Below are 19,574 nucleotides of genomic sequence, written 5' to 3'. Positions count from 1 at the left end.
TCCCCGCCTCGCCCACCTCCCCTCCAATCCCACGTTAATTCCTTACCCCAACCACTAGTATCAAAGAGATTTGGGAGGATCGCGGGTAACTGTTTCCTGTTTCCTGTTTCCGGTCACAACTTGCAGACTTGTTTACGCTGCTGTGCGTTTTGTTGCCGATCTTACTTTGCTACTTGACGGTTTTTTACTTTTTCATTACCGTATATTTTTACTTTTTCCCTCACTCAACTTTTTTCATTCAACTTTTTCACCCCGGAGGTTTTATCTGGACATGGTTCGTCAGGACTTCAAACAGCCGAAGCTAAGTAACATTAACATGATGCCTTCTAATTGCAGTCGTTGTACTTATAATATACAGGAGAACGATCGCCTTACGGCAAGGATAGCTGTGCTGCAAGCCCAGCTTCAGACGCGATCGTTAGGCAAGGGTAATTTCAGTGTAGGAAAGGATGAAACAGCGTCTGTGCCACCAGTAAGTACAGATAGTAACGTTAGTATAAAACCCCTCGCACGGTCCCCGCAGCCGGACATCTTTCTCATGGCTTCTGGAGGGAACGCTGTAGGAATGCTCAACCGGTGTCGCTTATTCAGCCGACAGAAACTTTCAACCGGTTCTCCCCATTAAGTGAGTCGGAGTCGGAGGCCGAGACTTCTCTGGTCTCTACTCCTCCCGTTGTGGGGTCTGAGACGCCGACGGCTCCCACCATTAGCTCTGACAAATTGAAAACCCTAGTCATTGGCGACTCCATTACCCGCAGTATTAGACTTAAAACTAATCATCCAGCGATCATACACTGTTTACCAGGGGGCAGGGCTACCGACGTTAAGGCTAATCTAAAGACGGTGCTGGCTAAAGCTAAAACTGGCGAGTGTAGAGAGTATAGAGATATTGTTATCCACGTCGTCACCAACGATGTTAGGATGAAACAGTCAGAGGTCACCAAGCGCAACACAGCTTCAGCGTGTAAATCAGCTAGAAAGATGTGTCGGCATCGATTAATTGTCTCTGGCCCCCTCCCAGTTAGGGGGAGTGATGAGCTCTACAGCAGAGTCTCACAACTCAATCGCTGGTTGAAAACTGTTTTCTGCCCCTCCCAAAAGATAGAATTTGTAGATAATTGGCCCTCTTTCTGGGACTCACCCACAAACAGGACCAAGCCTGGCCTGCTGAGGAGTGACGGACTCCATCCTAGCTGGAGGGGTGCTCTCATCTTATCTACGAACATAGACAGGGCTCTAACTCCTCTAGCTCCACAATGAAATAGGGTGCAGGCCAGGCAGCAGGCTGTTAGCCAGCCTGCCAGCTTAGTGGAGTCTGCCACTAGCACAGTCAGCGTAGTCAGCTCAGCTTTCCCCATTGAGACCGTGTCTGTGCCTCGATCTAGGTTGGGCAAAATTAAAAATGGCGGTGTTCGCTTTAGCAATCTCACTAGTATAAAGACCTCCTCCATTCCTGCCATTATTGAAAGAGATTGTGATACCTCACATCTCAAAATTGTGTTACTTAATGTTAGATCCCTCACTTCCAAGGCAGTTATAGTCAATGAACTAATCACTGATAATAATCTTGATGTGATTGGCCTGACTGAAACATGGCTTAAGCTTGATGAATTTACTGTGTTAAATGAGGCCTCACCCCCTGGTTACACTAGTGACCATACCCCCCGTGCATCCGGCAAAGGCGGAGGTGTTGCTAACATTTACGATAGCAAATTTCAATTTACAAAAAAAAAACAATGACGTTTTCGTCTTTTGAGCTTCTAGTCATGAAATCTATGCAGCCTACTCACTCACTTTTTATAGCTACTGTTTACAGGCCTCCTGGGCCATATGCAGTGTTCCTCACCGAGTTCCCTGAATTCCTATCGGATCTTGTAGTCATAGCAGATAATATTCTAATTTTTGGTGACTTTAACATTCACATGGAAAAGTCCACAGACCCACTCCAAAAGGCTTTCGGAGCCATCATCGACTGGGTTTTGTCCAACATGTCTCTGGACCTACTCACTGCCACAGTCATACTCTGGACCTTGTTTTGTCCCATGGAATAAATGTTGTGGATCTAAATGTTTTTCCTCATAATCCTGGACTATCGGACCACCATTTTATTACGTTTGCAATTGCAACAAATAATCTGCTCAGACCCCAACCAAGGAGCATTAAAAGTCGTGCTATAAATTCTCAGACAACCCAAAGATTCCTTGATGCCCTTCCAGACTGCCTCTGCCTACCCAAGGACGTCAGAGGACAAAAATCAGTTAACCACCTAACCGAGGAATTTAACCTTGCGCAATACCCTAGATGCAGTTGCACCCCTAAAAACTAAAAACATCTGTCATAAGAAACTAGCTCCCTGGTATACAGAAAATACACGAGCTCTGAAGCAAGCTTCCAGAAAATTGGAACGGAAATGGCGCCACACCAAACTGGAAGTCTTCCGACTAGCTTGGAAAGACAGTACCGTGCAGTATCGAAGAGCCCTCACTGCTGCTCGATCATCCTATTTTTCCAACTTAATTGAGGAAAATAAGAACAATCCGAAATTTCTTTTTGATACTGTCGCAAAGCTAACTAAAAAGCAGCCTTCGCAAATGGAGGATGGCTTTCACTTCAGCAGTAATACATTTATGAACTTCTTTGAGGAAAAGATCATGATCATTAGAAAGCAAATTACAGACTCCTCTTTAAATCTGTGTATTCCTCCAAAGCTCCATTGTCCTGAGTCTACACAAGACCTAGGATCAAGGGAGATACTAAAGTGTTTTAGTACTATATCTCTTGACGCAATGATGAAAATAATCATGGCCTCCAAACCCTCAAGCTGCATACTGGACCCTATTCCAACTAAACTACTGAAAGAGCTGCTTCCTGTGCTTGGCCCTCCTATGTTGAACATAATAAACGGCTCTCTATCCACCGGATGTGTACCAAGCTCACTAAAAGTGGCAGTAATAAAGCCTCTCTTGAAAAAGCCGAATCTTGATCCAGAAATTATAAAAACAACTATCGGCATATATCGAATCTTCCATTCCTCTAAAAATTTTTTGAAAAAGCTGTTGCACAGCAACTCACTGCCTTCCTGAAGACAAACAATGTATACGAAACGCTTCAGTCTGGTTTTAGACCCCATCATAGCACTGAGACTGCACTTGTGAAGGTGGTAAATGACCTTTTAATGACGTCAGACCGAGGCTCTGCATCTGTCCTCGTGCTCCTAGATCTTAGTGCCGCTTTTGATACCATCGATCACCATATTCTTTTGGAGAGATTGGAAACCCAAATTGGTCTACATGGACAAGTTCTGGCCTGGTTTAGATCTTATCTGTCGGAAAGATATCAGTTTGTCTCTGTGAATGGTTTGTCCTCTGACAAATCAATTGTAAATTTCGGTGTTCCTCAAGGTTCCGTTTTAGGACCACTATTGTTTTCACTATATATTTTACCTCTTGGGGATGTCATTCGAAAACATAATGTTAAATTTCACTGCTATGCGGACGACACACAGCTGTACATTTCAATGAAACATGGTGAAGCCCCAAAATTGCCCTCGCTAGAAGCCTGTGTTTCAGACATAAAGAAGTGGAGGGCTGCAAACTTTCTACTTTTAAACTCGGACAAAACAGAGATGCTTGTTCTAGGTCCCAAGAAACAAAGAGATCTTCTGTTGAATCTGACAATTAATCTGGATGGTTGTACAGTCGTCTCAAATAAAACTGTGAAGGACCTTGGCGTTACTCTGGACCCTGATCTCTCTTTTGAAGAACATATCAAGACTGTTTCAAGGACAGCTCTTTTCCATCTACGTAACATTGCAAAAATCAGAAATTTTCTGTCCAAAAATGACGCAGAAAAATTAATCCATGCTTTTGTTACTTCTAGGCTGGACTACTGCAATGCTCTACTTTCCGGCTACCCGGATAAAGCACTAAATAAACTTCAGTTAGTGCTAAATACGGCTGCTAGAATCCTGACTAGAACCAAAAAATTTGATCATATTACTCCAGTGCTAGCCTCCCTACACTGGCTTCCTGGGCAAGGGCTGATTTCAAGGTTTTACTGCTAACCTACAAAGCATTACATGGGCTTGCTCCTACCTATCTTTCCGATTTGGTCCTGCCGTACATACCTACACGTACGCTACGGTCACAAGACGCAGGCCTCCTAATTGTCCCTAGAATTTCTAAGCAAACGGCTGGAGGTAGGGCTTTCTCCTATAGAGCTCCATTTTTATGGAATGGTCTGCCTACCAATGTGAGAGACGCAGACTAAGTCTCAACCTTTAAGTCTTTACTGAAGACTTATCTCTTCAGTAGGTCCTATGATTAAGTATAGTCTGGCCCAGGAGTGTGAAGGTGAACGGAAAGGCTGGAGCAACGAACCGCCCTTGCTGTCTCTGCCTTGCTGGTTCCCCTCTTTCCACTGGGATTCTCTGCCTCTAACCCTTTTACAGGGGCTGAGTCACTGGCCTACTGGTGTTCTTCCATGCCGTCCATGGGAGGGGTGCGTCACTTGAGTGGGTTGAGTCACTGACGTGGTCTTCCTGTCTGGGTTGGCGCCCCCCTTGGGTTGTGCCATGGCGGAGATCGTTGTGGGCTATACTCGGCCTTGTCTTAGGACGGTAAGTTGGTGGTTGGAGACATCCCTCTAGTGGTGTGGGGGCTGTGCTTTGGCAAAGTGGGTGGGGTTATATCCTGCCTGTTTGGCCCTGTCCGGGGTATCATCGGATGGGGCCACAGTGTCTTCTGATCCCTCCTGTCTCAGCCTCCAGTATTTATGCTGCAGTAGTTTATGTGTCGGGGGCTAGGGTCAGTCTGTTACATCTGGAGTATTTCTCTTGTCTTATCCGGTGTCCTGTGTGTATTTAAATATGCTCTCTCTAATTCTCTCTTTCTCTCTTTCTGTCTTTCTCTCGGAGGACCTGAGCCCTAGGACCATGCCTCAGGACTACCTGGTATGATGACTACTTGCTGTCCCCAGTCCACCTGGCCGTGCTGCTGCTCCAGTTTCAACTGTTCTGCCTGCGGCTATGGAACCCTGACCTGTTCACCGGACGTGCTTGTTGCACCCTCGACAACTACTATGATTATTATTATTTGACCATGCTGGTCATTTATGAACATTTTAACATTTTAACATCTTGACCATGTTCTGTTATAATATCCACCCTGCACAGCCAGAAGAGGACTGGCCACCCCTCATAGCCTGGTTCCTCTCTAGGTTTCTTCCTAGGTTTTTGGCCTTTCTAGGGAGTTTTTCCTAGGGAGTTTTTCCTAGCCACCGTGCTTCTTTCACATGCTTTGCTTGCTGTTTGGGGTTTTAGGCTGGGTTTCTGTACAGCACTTTGAGAATATCAGCTGATGTACGAAGGGCTATATAAAAATAAATTTGATTTGATTTGAAGAAGCACACTGATGAAATAGACACAACATTACATTCATGTCAGGGATGGGGTGGCATGGAGAGAAAGAGTGGAAGAGACAGACAGAGAGGATACAACTGCAAATTGCAAATTACTGCATGAGAAGCAAATTGGAAAGAGAGGGGGAGGGAGAGAGGGGTGAGGATTGGGATAGAAATGTGAAAAAAACCTGATAAATAACAAGAGGGAAAGAGGAAAACAGTGAAGTGATGTCAAATACGGAGAGGGAGAGCGTTCAGACAGCACTTTGATTGAGTTGGGGACGCATTTCTTTTGTCAGCGCCGGTCCATATCAGGATAAGCAGAATAACATGTAATCTCTCGTCCGTCATAACGACGGATGGTTTTAATTTTCTCCCTCTGAGCTTTCCTTTCAAATGACAGAGCTGAACTGCGGTTTACTGTCAGCACATTGACAATCAGCTCGATTCAATCACATTGTGGAGCGGAAAACAGCTATTGCAGGGGAAATGAAACTGCTGTTGAGGGAATTCAGTTTGAATTCAGTTTGTTGGAGAGGTGTAGGGGGTGAGCAGGTGGCAGCGCTCTAAGATAGAACAGAAAAAGGCAGTACGTAGACTCTAGGCTCTAGAGCAGGCCTGGGCAATTATTTTCCATGGAGGGCCACATTAGAATATATTTTTGCCATCGCGGGCCAGAATCATATTACAGGATTATACATCATGTGTATGACTGTGTTGACAGATATATCTACTGGAAATCACGTCCAGATAGGCTACTTATTTTACTATTTTAACAAGCACAGAAATAAACCACATCAGTGTTCTCCTTTTGGTAGGTATTTTCATTATTAAACATGCAATGAACTACACAGAGGGAAAAGTACACTGTGCATTCAGCACCAGGGACAGAACTCTTGTTAACGGGTATGCACAAAAACACAAGAGAGAGAGCTCAATATTACATTTAAACTTCTCAATCAGTGTGAGGAGTGAAGTCTCTGATGGGCATTGACTAGAGCAGTGAAGTCAGGTATAGTTTCTGACTTCGCTATGCGCAGGATTGCTGAGAGGTGAGAGTCAGTAAGAGATGATCTGTGCCTTGACTTCTTATATTTCATCACTCAACATGTCTGTTCACATACGTAGTACAAACATCTTCTGAGCATGACTCCTAATCTTTGGAAAGTTTTGTTCATCGAGAGATGCATAGAACCTCGTCAGTGACATTGTTTTGAATAGTTCTCCAATCACTGTATGAGACTGAAGATCGATACGCTCAAGTTGCAGGTCATTTTCCCTCGAAGGCTTTGACAAGGCTGTACATCTGATGTGCAAAAAGGCCCTTCACTTGTAGTTTGGAATTCTGTTCATTCATGAGGGCCATGATGTCCACGGAGAATGCTAAATCAGCCAACCATTCTTTATCTTGCAGTTGAGGGAAATCCACATATTTTCCTTTCATTTGCAAAAACTCAGCAATTTCCGACTTCAGGTCCCACACCCTTTTTAAGCACCTTCCTCAAACTCAGCCATCTCATGTTTGTGTGGTAGGGGAGATCTGCATCACCCGACTCTGTCTCTTCAAACAGTGAGACAAACTGCCTGTGGTTTAAAGATTTTGCTCTTATGAAGCGTATCACTTTAGTGACTGTATCCACGACATGGCTTATTTTCAGAACACATTTACAGAGCACCTTCTGATGAATAATGCATTGCAGGAAAATTATTTCCTGATCTGGGTTCAGCTCAGCTACTTGATCTTGTATCCTTTTCAAAAAGCCAATGTTATTTCCTGTCAAGGTTAGGCACCTATCAGTGGTCACACTGGATAACTTTTCAAAACTCGGTTCCAGCTTTGCCATACACTTATTAACCTCCTCCAACAAATCTTTCCCTGTGGTTGTGCTCTTCATTGACTGCACTGAAGCAAGCTCATCTGTAATTTCAAAGTCTGGGGTTATGCCTCGTAATAATATCAACAACTGCGCCGTGTCACGTGCATCACTGCTCTCATCCAGGGCCCAGGAGAAATAGGTGAAATCCATTATCTTGTCTTTCAACTGTTGTTCCATGTTCTCTGCGACGTCCTCAACACGCCGTGTCAATGTTAGTCTTGACAGGGGAACATTTTCAAACAGCTCTTTCTTGTCAGGGCAAAGTATTGCTCCAGAGTCAATTAAACATTCTTTAATAAATCCGCCCTCAGCGAATGGCTTGCTATGTTTAGCAATTTTGTGGTACATAGCTAGCTCTCGCAATTCCGTTGTTTGCTGAATGCAGTTTTGTGAAAAGTCCTTGCTGCTTTTGCAACTGAGAAAGCAACTCTTTCGATGCACTTGCCCTCTGCTCAGAAGACATATTCCTATATTTCTCTGCATGCTTCGTCTGGAAGTGTCTTGACAAGTTGTAGTCTTTCAAGACAGCGATACTCTCTTTGCACACTAAGCACACAGCTTTCCCTGACACCTCAAAAAATAAATATTTCGATGTCCACTCTTTCTGGAACACCCTACATTCATTGTCTACTTTCCTTTTCTTTGAAACTTTTGCACAAATTCTAGCTAGCTACTATTTGTAACTTTGACGCGTGCGTCAGCCTGTCAGTCACTGTCTGTCCTCGTGCAGTTGTAATTTATTTGGGCCTTCAAAATAAATGTCCCACAAGCGATGGGAGTTAAAACATTACACAAAGGCGAGTATTCATTGAGCTTTTAATTTGAATAACAAATACATTTTTCCAAACTTTACTATCGCAAATTCTTTTTGTAATCTGAGCATGATTCCGCGGGCCATATTGAATCAGGTCGCCGCATACGGCCCCTGGGCCGGCCTTTGCCCAGGCCTGCTCTAGAGAGTGAACCTAACCTAGAACTGCCTAGAGGGAGTGCCTATAAGCTATTGTTGGAAGAGATATATGGAGGAGATATTTTGTCCTCAATGGGAAAACCTGGTCAAATAAATGTTAAATCACAAATTGGTATAAACTCCTACAAAAAGACTTTTGAAATGTACACACTATGCTCAGACAAGGGTGCCTGCCTATCCAAGTGTATAAGTATCTACTTCCACCAAAAATGAAATGCTCAAACATCTTTGTCACTCAAATAGATTTTGGTCTCACAACCGTCCTCAGTAAGGCCTCAGTCATCATGCACTGTAAAATGGAATTTGAAAAAAATATATCACGATGATAGGTACTGTAGCCTATGGCCATTTTGATTGATTTAGTCCAGCAGACAATTTGATCCTCTCAACTAGTTTGATATACGATGATTGGTTTTTACCTTTTATTCTGTTTTTGGCACAGATCCACTGTCACTTGCTTTCTCTTTTCCCCATCCTTCTATTTTGAAAATCATGTTATTCCAGAAACAGATTGTCCAGTTTAATTTTAGGTCTACCACTACTAATGAATAACAGAGCATCATTGTAAAGACCCTTTATTGGGTTTTGGGATTAGATATCCTAACCAACTACAGTATACAGCAAACTACAATATCCAGCAACAAGGTATCCTGACCTAAATAGTTCAGTAGGTATATTGTTATGCCCCTAAATTATCTTAACTGTCTCAATAATCCTGTGTAGGCCAACAGAGTATAAGACATGCTTAGTGTGCTGACAGTACATCTGCACTAGAGTGTGCGTGCTTGCATGCGTGTGCTCTGTGTGCTCCATGTGCTCTACGTGTGCATGTGTGTGTGTGTGTGTCTTGTATGCTCCGTAAAATTATAGTAAAGTAGATCTGCACTAAGCACTAACCTCCCTGTGGAGACAGAGAGAGAGGTGTCTCTCCTGCCCTCCTTCTATCCTAGTGGAGCGCTAAGCTGAGCAAGGCTGGGAGGAGGGCCAGGAGGAGGGCTAGCTGGGAGGTGTAGTACGTAATAGACAGATGGTCCTGCTAAGAGGTGTAGCATATGTCGATGCTTTCAACAAGCTGGCTCCCAGACAACACAGTACCCACTTGAAGTTCAGCCTCAATTCAAACTTTCTTTCCGGCTCTGCTGTGCTGTACGTAGTAAGTAGTCAATGTATCATTTTTACTACAGTACGCTAATCTCCTGAATCGCTGAGTCGGCACTAAACACATGCCTAACTGTGAAAACCATACATCACAGAAAAGTAGAGTAAACGCTGTAGGATATTATGGGATGTTACTGTAATTAGTACTGTACCTTTTCTGAGGTGGAGTAAAAGTTTTCCTTTGTGTAACTCCAGCGTGAGGCTGCGATCGTGTTGTCCCTCTGTGTGTATCAGTGTCCCAGAGTTCTGCAGGGTTTTGAACTTCAGAGAGATACTGTCTTTGGCTGTTAGAATTGGTGTTGTGTTGGGGCTGAACCTGTAGAGCAAGCAGCCGCTGCCGTCAAAACTTGCCACATCAGACTCTGCAAAAAAACATATTCATAAGTAAAGATTCTACAGTAGGATGTAGTAGAACAATCAGACTCTGCAAACAAGAGATTACATTACAGTAAGATTCTGCACTAGGAGAGTAGAAATGCATGTCACAACCCTCATATTCAGCAGACAAAGACAAATGCATACATTCTTTTCAGTTCTAGTTGTAAACCAGCTGGAATAACAGAATTTAAACCACTTAAGAGAATAGTAGAGGCATGAGGAGGTGATTCAGTCTCAAAGTGGTGGTCATTCAGAGTGTTCAGTATTTTCATTAGCTATTAGCTATACATTATAGACTCCAGCGTGTGCTGGTTGAGTGAGATTCAGATAAGAAGCTAATTTCTCCATACTTAACTGCTTCTAATGAAGCGGGGTAGCCTTTGTCCCTCACACATCAAACCACTTCAATGATTGAAGACCTGTGATTAAGAACACTTTAATATGAGGGTACTGACACATTTGATCATTTATCTTATATTTGATCTTATTTATATTGTTGGAATGTACAGTGACGGATATACCATTAGGCAAAAGAGGCCTCACATCATCAATGGGCCTCATGAACTGGGCATATTTATTATTATACATATTGTTGTATAAAAATTATTTATCCGCTTGAGGCCCCCCATGCTTCGCTCGAGGCATAATAACATAAAATAAAATCTCAATCGAAATCCGTCTGTTTAAGCTAGAGATATCTGTTTTTGTATAGGCTGCGTCTAAATCCAACGCATACGCCAATGTGGGTCTTCCATATCTGCGACAGAAGATGGCTGAGCTACAGTGGTGTTTGTCAGCAAAGAACACATACAGAAAATTGGTCTTCTCACAAAAACATCTGTAGCATAAGAGCGGTTTGGGCTACACACTAATATGACCCTCCGTGGAAAGGCGAGGCTTTTGTGAACACAACGGTGTTCTCTATTTTGATCTACAACCCCCATAAGTGTCACGGGACTCAGCGGAAGGTAACTCGGTACCGAATGTATGATGAGTAGGGCATTTCCACGTCAAGAGGTATACGGGTAACTCCTCGATAAATTACTTTTCACATGTTGTATTATCAAAACATACTTCCTTTCGATTTCATCTTTAACAATTTTTTTCATGTTTGAATCTGTTATTCAGTGTGTTTCTATGGGCTAATACGATTAAGGACAAATTCAATGTTTAATCAAATGTACACTACCGTTCAAAAGTTTGAGATCACTAAGAAATGTCCTTGTTTTTTAAAGAAAAGCACATTTTTTTGTCCATTCAAATAGAATCAAATTGATCAGAAATACAGTGTATACATTGTGAATGTTGTAAATGCCAATTGTAGCTAGAAACGGCAGATTTCCTATGGAATATTTACATAGGCGTACAGAGGCCCATTATCAGCAACCATCACTCCTGTGTTCCAATGGCACGTTGTGTTAGCTAATCCAAGTGTATCATTTTAAAAGGCTAATTGATCATTAGAAAACCCTTTTGCAATTATGTTAGCACAGCTGAAAACTGTGTCCTGATTAAAGAAGCAATAAAATTGCTTTCTTTAGACTAGTTGAGTATCTGGAGCATCAGCATTTGTGGGTTCGATTACAGGCTCAAAATGGCCAGAAACAAATAACTTTCGCCTGAAACCCGTCAGTCTATTCTTGTTCTGAGAAATGAAGGCTATTCCATGTGAGAAATTTCCAAGAAACTGAAGATCTCATACAAAGCTGTGTACTACTCCCTTCACAGAACTCTGCAAACTGGCTCTAACCAGAATAGAAAGAGGAGTGGAATGCCTCGGTCAACATCTGAGCAAGAGGACAAGTACATTAGAGTGTCTAGTTTGAGAAACAGATGCCTCACAAGTCCTCAACTGGCAGCTTCATTAAATAGTACCCGCAAAACACCAGTCTCAATGTCAGCAGTGAAGAGGCGACTCCGGGATGCTGGCCTTCTAGGCAGAGTTCCTCTGTCCAGTGTCGTGTTATTTTGCCCATCTTAATCTTTTATTTTTATTGGCCAGTCTGAGATATTGCTTTTTCTTTGCAACTCTGCCTAGAAGGCTAGCATCCCAGAGTCGCCTCTTCACTGTGCTTTTCTTTCAAAAACAAGGACATTTCCTAGTGACCCCAAACTTTTGAATGGTAGTGTATATATATATATATATATATATATATATATATATATATATATATATATATATATATGGCATTCTCTCAACCAGCTTCATGAGGAATACTCTTTCAACAGTCTTTAAGTCTTGCTGAGCACTTGTTGGCTACATTTCCTTCACTCCGCGGTCCAACTCATTCCAAACCATCTAAATTGGGTTGAGATCGGGTGATTGTGGAGGCCAGGTCAACTGATACAGCATCCATCACTCTCCTTGGTCAAATAGCTCTTACACAGCAAAGCACCCCCACACCATCACACCTCCTCCTCCATGCTTCATGGTGGGAACCACACATGTGGAGATCATCCGTTCACCTACTCTGTGTCTCACAAAGACACAGCGGTTGGAACCAAAAATCTCAAATTTGGACTCATCAGACGAAGGACAGATTTTCACCAGTCTAATGTCCATTGGTTGTGTTTCTTGGTCCATGCAAGGCTCTTCTTATTATTGGTGTCCTTTAGTTGTGGTTCCTTTGCAGCAATTCAGCCACGAAGGCCTGATTCATGCAGTCTCCTCTGAACAGTTGATGTTGAGATGTGTCTGCTACTTGAACTCTGTGAAGCATTGATTTGGGCTGCAATTTCTGAGGCTGGTAACTCTAAGGATCTTATCCTCTGTAGCAGAGGTAACTCTGGGTCTGCCTTTCTTGTGGCTTTCCTCATGAGAGCAAGTTTCATCATAGCGCAACTGCACTTGAAGAAACTTTCAAAGTTCTTAAAATGTTCTGGATTGACTGACCTTCATGTCTTAAAGTAATGATGGACTGTCGTTTCTCTTTGCTTATTTGAGCTGTTCTTGTCATAACATGGACTTTGTCTTTTACCAGATAGGGCTTTCTTCTGTAACCACTTCTACCATGTCAAAACACAATTGATTGGCTCAAACGCATTAAGAAGAAATTAACTTTTAACAATGCATTCCAGGTCATTACCGCATGAAGCTGGTTGAGAGAATGCCAAGAGTGTGCAAAGCTATCATCAAGGCAAAAGGTGGCTACTTTGAAGAATCTCAAATATGTCATAGTTTTGATGCAGCTATGCGGAGGTCCTCAGAGGACAAGAGAACCCTGTAGGATTGAGTGAGATTAAACAGTACATCTGCACTAAACGTACACACACACACACACACACACACACACACACACACACACACACACACACACACACACATACACCTGTTGTACTAAAAGTTTACTTGTTCAATTAATATATATGTATATATAACAGAACAACTGTTTGCTGTTATCCTGTTGATCACACTCTTAACAACTTACATTTACATTTTAAATTTTTGTCATTTAGCAGACACTTATCCAGAGCGACTTACAGTAGTGAATGCATACATTTCATAAATTTTTGCTCCGTACTGGTCCCCCGTGGGAATCGAACCCACAACCCTGGCGTTGCAAACACCATGCTCAAACACCATGCTCTATCAACAGTATTTCTGACTGTGCTATTCTTTCTTTTTGCAACATGAAATCGCTATCAGTTAGCATGTGGAACATTCAGGGCCTAAACTCATCAACCTTTGGACTGAAGAGTTTAGCATTGGAGTTCCAGAAAATTCTTCAAGATGTTGACGTCATCGTTCTGCAGGAGTCATGGTGTAAAGCAGACATTGTCACTCACTGTCCCACAGGATACAGAGAGGTAATTGAGCCGTCACAGAAACACAGCTCTGTCAATAGAGGCAGAGACTCTGGAGGATTGATCATTTGGTACAAATCCGAACTACAAAATCTAATTGATCCCCTCAAAATTGGTAAATATCACATTTGGTTCAAACTGAAAAAATAATTTGTACTGACAGAAAAAAATGTGTTCCTTTGCACAATATATATCCCCACTCAGAATCCCCATATTACTCAGAGGAGGTCTTCCCCATCCTTGAGGAAGAGAAGTGCTATTTCCAGGCCCAGACAAATGTGCTCATCTATAGGGACACAAATGCGCGCTCAGGAACACTACTTGATCTAACGACCACACGAGAGGACAGCTTTATTACAGGCCATACTCTTTCTAACTGTCTTAATCTCCCCGATAGAAACAACAGTGACAGCACCATCAACAAAAACGGAAGGGATCTGTTGCAGCTCTGTCAAAGCCTGGGTCTGTACTTTGTCAATGGTAGGTTGCAGGGGGACTTTTTGGGGAGATTCACCTATTGCTCACCTCTTGGCCACAGCACAGTAGACTATATGATTACAGACATTGACCCTTTCTCTCTCAGCTAATTCACCGTCAAGCCACTAACACCTCTGTCTGATCACAGCCAAATTATGTTGTTCCTCAAAAGAACAGACATGGAAACAACCACACATTCACAGCCCAGTAAGCTGTGAACATCAGAAATTCATACAGATGGGCCCAAACCAGCACAGAAGAATACCAGAAAGCAACCAGTAACCAAAATATCCAAACACTCTTAGATAACTTTCTGGATACCACATCCACTCACAGTAAAGAAGGCATCAATCTAGTAGTAAAAAACATCAACTATATATTCAGGCAAACGGCAAAAGAAGCACAACTGATATTGATAACAAAAAAGACCACAGATTACAACTGGTTTGAAGCAGATTGTAAAATTATAAGGAAAGAATTTAGCACACTATCAAACCAACAGCACAGAGACCCAAATAATGGTGAAGTACGCCTTCATTACTGTGAGACATTAAAACTCTAGAAATGTACACTCAGAACCAAAAAAGCACAGTACAACAACAAACAACTGAGGAGTCCATAAACAAACAACGTCTGGCAAAACTAGAAAAAAATCAAAAAATCTAAACAAGAGGAATTAGCGATACAAAATGGTGACATATGGACAACCCATTTAAAACACTCTACAACACAGTTCAAAGTGACACAAAAGCAGAAAAATGCTAAATTCATGAGAAATTGAATGGATTAGAAAAAGCTATAAAGGGCAATCAAAATCCGTTGGACTCCCCAATTACTGACCAGGAGCTCTATAAGAAACTTCAGGCCCTCAAATTTAAAAAAGCATGCGGACCTGATGGCATCCTACATGAGATGCTCAAATTCACTAGCGCACAATGTCAATTGGCTATATTAAAACTGTTTAATTTGATCCTGAGTGTGGTTATTTCCCTGACATCTGGAATCAAGGACTCATAAACCCAATCTTTAAGAATGGAGACAAATTTGACCCTAACAAATACAGAGCCACTGTGTGAACAGTAACCTGGGCAAGGTTTTCTGTAGTATTATAAATGTAAGAGTTCTAAACTTTCTTAATAGGCACAATTTCTTGAGTAAAAGCCAAATTGGATTTATACTAAAACATCGCATGACCGATCATAAACTCAGCAATAAAAGAAACGTCCCTTTTTAAACTCTCTAGGGTCGGTGGGACGAAATCGTCCCACCTACGTAACAGCCAGTGGAATCCTGTCGCGCGTTATTGAAATACCTTAGAAATGCTATTACTTCAATTTCTCAAACATATGACTATTTTACACCATTTTAAAGACAAGACTCTCGTTAATCTAACCACACTGTCCGATTTCAAAAAGGCTTTACAACGAAAGCAAAACATTAGATTATGTCAGCAGAGTACCCAGCCAGAAATAATCAGACACCCATTTTTCAAGCTAGCATATAATGTCACACGCTTTCTTTATCGACTTCCAAAAAGCATTTGATTCTATTTGGCATACAAACTGTTCTACAAAGTTATTGAAAGTGATGTAGGGGGTAAAACATATAACATAATTATATCAATGTATACTGGCAATACGCGCAGCATCAAAATTGGCAAGAAAGAACAGAATTCTTCTTTAACCAGAGGCGGGGCCTTCACCAGGGTTGCAATCTGAGCCCTACACTCTTAAAAATGTACATAAACGAATTGGCCACTATTCTAGAAAAATCCTCAGCCCCTTGTGTTAGTCTCCACAATTCAGAGGTTAAATGCGTACTCTTTGCAGATGACCTATGACTGTTGTCACTCACAGCACATGGCCGACAGCAGAGCCTGGCAGTAAATCCCAAAACGGCTCAAATAATTATTTTCTAGAGAAGATCCAGATCTAAGGCAATTAGACCAAAGTTCTCAATTGGTACAAAGCATATAGAGTACTGCACACACTACAATTATTTACTGTAGGTTTAAAAATAAGCTCAACTGGACACCTTAATGATGCAATAAATGAACTGAGAGAGAAAGCACGCAGGGCATTCTACGCCATTTAAAAAAACACATTAAAATTGAAATGCCTATTCAAATTTGGCTAAAATGAACTGAATGTGTCATTGAACCAATTGGATTTCATGGCAGAGAGGCATAGGGTCCACTTGCAAAACAATATTTCACCAAATGGGACAAACACACCATTGAAACCCTGCATGTAGAGTTCAGTAAGATGGTCCTACATGTCCAGAGGAAAACTACAAACAATGCATGCAGGGCAGAAATAGGCCAATATCCACTAATAATAAAAACTCATAAAAGAGCAATTAAGTTTTGGAAACATCTAAAATACAGTGACCCCATCTCATATCATTAGCAATGCCAAGAGCTGAGCAAAGAAAAGAGTCCCCTCTTCCAGCTGGTCCTGGGGCTGAGTTCACAAACCTGTTCAACTAACACACTGAAGCCTCAGGACCAAAACATCCAATAAATCAGAATACACCAAATTACAACATAGTCAAAACAAAACTACATTGCTTTTGGGAAACACAAGCACAAAGCTAAATGCAGTGCTATCTGGCCCTAAATCGACAGTACACCGTGGCTAAATATTTGACCATGGTTACTGATCAAAACCTTAGAAAAACCTTGACAAAGTACAGGCTCAGTGAGCACAGCCTTGCCATTGAGAAGGGTAGACACAGGAAAACCTGGCTCCCTGTAGAGGAAAGGCTGTGTAACCACTGCACCACAGTAGAACCTGAGACGGAGCTGCAGTTCCTGACAAAATGTCAGAAATATAAAACAATTAGAATGTGTCATTTCCCCAAATGTGAAACCCTTATTCAAGGTTTCAAAGACCTCTCTGATGAGGATAGGCTACCCGTCCTGTTGGGGGAGGACGCAGAGAGCTGTGGGTTGGCAGCGCACTACATTGCTGCCCGCCATAAGATGAGGGACAGTGTCTGACAGACCACCCAACCTGCACATATTGTTATTGTTCAATGGTTATTTTGAACTTTGGTATTTGTTGTTACTGTTGTCCCGTTGACAATATTGATTATTGTTATTTAATATTGTAAATATCCTATGTAAGATTTGGCAAAATGTACATTGTTACATCATGCTAATAAAGCAAATTGCATTGAGGGAGAGAGAGAGCTCCTGAGTTCTTCTGCAAAGAAGATAGAATTAGAGTTGGATAAATATAGATAAACTTGCATTTTTTAGAAGGACTTATACAGGATACAACCTCAACATTAAAACCTTTATATTAAAATTCCATTAGTAAAACCTTGATTTTTTTCAAATGTGCTAAATGGACTATTACTACCAAGGACTATCAAGAAAAAACTTCTAACAAACCAAACCTGCAGAAGAAACACAGTGGTACCTGGAAATACCATCCAACACAAAACTGAGTGAGTAATATTCAGTCTGAAGCTACTTCTGAAGCCAAAAAGTAAAAGACAATAGTCTGTAGGTAATGTTGTTATATAAAGCTAAGTAAATAAGTATACTAAGCTACCAAGCTGCTAGAACAGAACAGACCTAGCGGCACCTTCAATTAGCACTGAAGTGTGAAGTCCGTTGTGTAAGCTCTTGAGCCCCACAATGGCAGGAAAGTTTCTTAGCCCCTCCCCTGCCCAAATGTAGAGGCATTTGAAACGCCAATGGCTTATCCTTGTCCAGAGGTCATTACAATACAGTACCCCATGGAAATTAAAAATATCCCTGCAAAAAAAGCTCCTCAAGGACAATCCAGACACTATTTGCTGACTGCTACAAAGAAGGGAACGTAAGCAACTTAATTTTCCACACAGACCATCCCCTTGCATTGCACAGTGCTATAAGAGCACACTACCCATATGTCAAGAAAGAGGGTATTGAGGAAATTGAAACAATCTCTGTCAATGTGTACAAGTCTGGTACAGTAATGGTGCAGGGCATCCTCATGCAGTTCCAGCAGAACTTGTATGGGATCAAAGAGAGAGCACAGCAGGAAAAGCTCTCTCTCTGTGACGACTCCCCCATCCTGAGTGAGTCTGATCACACCTCTTAAAACTGTCTTGCAGACGAGGATAGTCATCCCCCCAGCACTGAACACACCCAGGTCCCGCAACTGCACTGCTCCTCCATCATTGAGAGGGATACATTCACAGAGCTGTAGAGAGCTAGTCCACACAATCCAAAACAGAACAAGCCCACAAAACAGACCAGCACAACAACACCCCCCAACAAGACCCGGAGGGCAGAAGGTGGAGATGGACGGCTGTCTGAGAGAGATGCCTGCTCTACGGACTGAGGTGAGAGAACTTGAAGAGGCACCCATGGCACTGAAGGACGAGGTCAGAAAGCTGAGGTGTGACAGAGAGCAGGACACTACCCCAGACAAGCCAGCAGAACAGCCCACCTCAGACCTGGACCATAACCTCAACACCACAATGGGACAGACAACACAGGGCCCACCAACCCAACAGACCCAACCCCCTCCTAACAGCCCTCCTGTCAGCTCCCCCGATAGCCCACCTGACAACGCCCCCACATCCTGATTGGGCTCCCGAATGGTGCAGCAGTCTAAGGCACTGCCTCTCAGTGCTAGAGATGTCACTACAGACCCTGGATCGATTCCAGGCTGTATCACAACCGGATGTGATGTGCGGATTGGGAGTCCCATAGGGCGGCGCACAATTGGCACAGCGTCATCTGGGTTAGAGTTTGTTCGTAACTGACTTGTCTAGCTAAATAAAGGTTCAATAAAAAAAATATATGAACAAAAATAAATCCACTGAGGACACACAAAAGCCAGAGATTGTGCTCTTCATTGATTCAAAAGGCAAATACATTCAAGAGGATACACTTTTTCCCAAACACAAAGTGGCTAAACTCTGGTGCCCAAACACTAGACATGGCTTGGAGCTGTTGTCAGAGGACAGAATAGGGTCCCCCAGCCACATCATACTTCACACGGGCAAAAATGACTTGAGGGACCAGCAGGAAATTGAGGCAAAAGCACTCAAGGGAGTGATTGAAAAAGTTTCTTCCACTTTCCCCAATGCACAAGTGGTTATCTCCACCCTGCTACCACGAAAAGACTTTCACCCTGCCACCATACAGCGAGTGAACGCAAGCATTTTGCAAGACTGCCTCAAAACCTAATGTTACCTGGCCCAACACTCCACCCTTGACTTGAACAGCCTTTAGGACCAAGTCCACCTCTACAAAGCAGCAATCCCAACTTTTGCCAGGACCCTGAAGGAAGACACCCTCAACCCTAGCCCCAGCACGTCACACAGGAGCAACAGAGCAACGGACACCCCGCCCAGACCAGCGAGACACCCTCCCAGACCTGCAAGACCCCCTCTTGAAGGACCTGCACCGAGAGAACCCACGCCAAGAGGACCTACACCCAGACCACAGCATCACCAGCCACATCCAAAACCAGCTACGACCACCCCAAGCAAACCCTAGCAACACC

General features: G+C 42.7%; 1 protein-coding gene across 4 annotated transcripts in view; it reads right to left on the bottom strand.

The window, feature by feature from the left end:
- Nucleotides 1-19,574, bottom strand: part of LOC106561104 (contactin-associated protein-like 4) — a 206,707-nt gene that overhangs the window by 113,979 nt on the left and 73,154 nt on the right. For all 4 annotated transcript variants that reach the window (XM_045688516.1, XM_045688526.1, XM_045688535.1 and 1 more), the window contains one exon: nucleotides 9,558-9,767. In XM_045688516.1, the coding sequence (XP_045544472.1) occupies nucleotides 9,558-9,767 (210 nt within the window). The remainder of the gene's footprint in view (nucleotides 1-9,557; nucleotides 9,768-19,574) is intronic.

This window comes from Salmo salar, chromosome ssa01 (genome assembly GCF_905237065.1).
Source record: "Salmo salar chromosome ssa01, Ssal_v3.1, whole genome shotgun sequence".
Lineage (NCBI taxonomy): Eukaryota > Metazoa > Chordata > Actinopteri > Salmoniformes > Salmonidae > Salmo > Salmo salar.
This window is presented reverse-complemented; position numbering and strand designations above follow the sequence as displayed.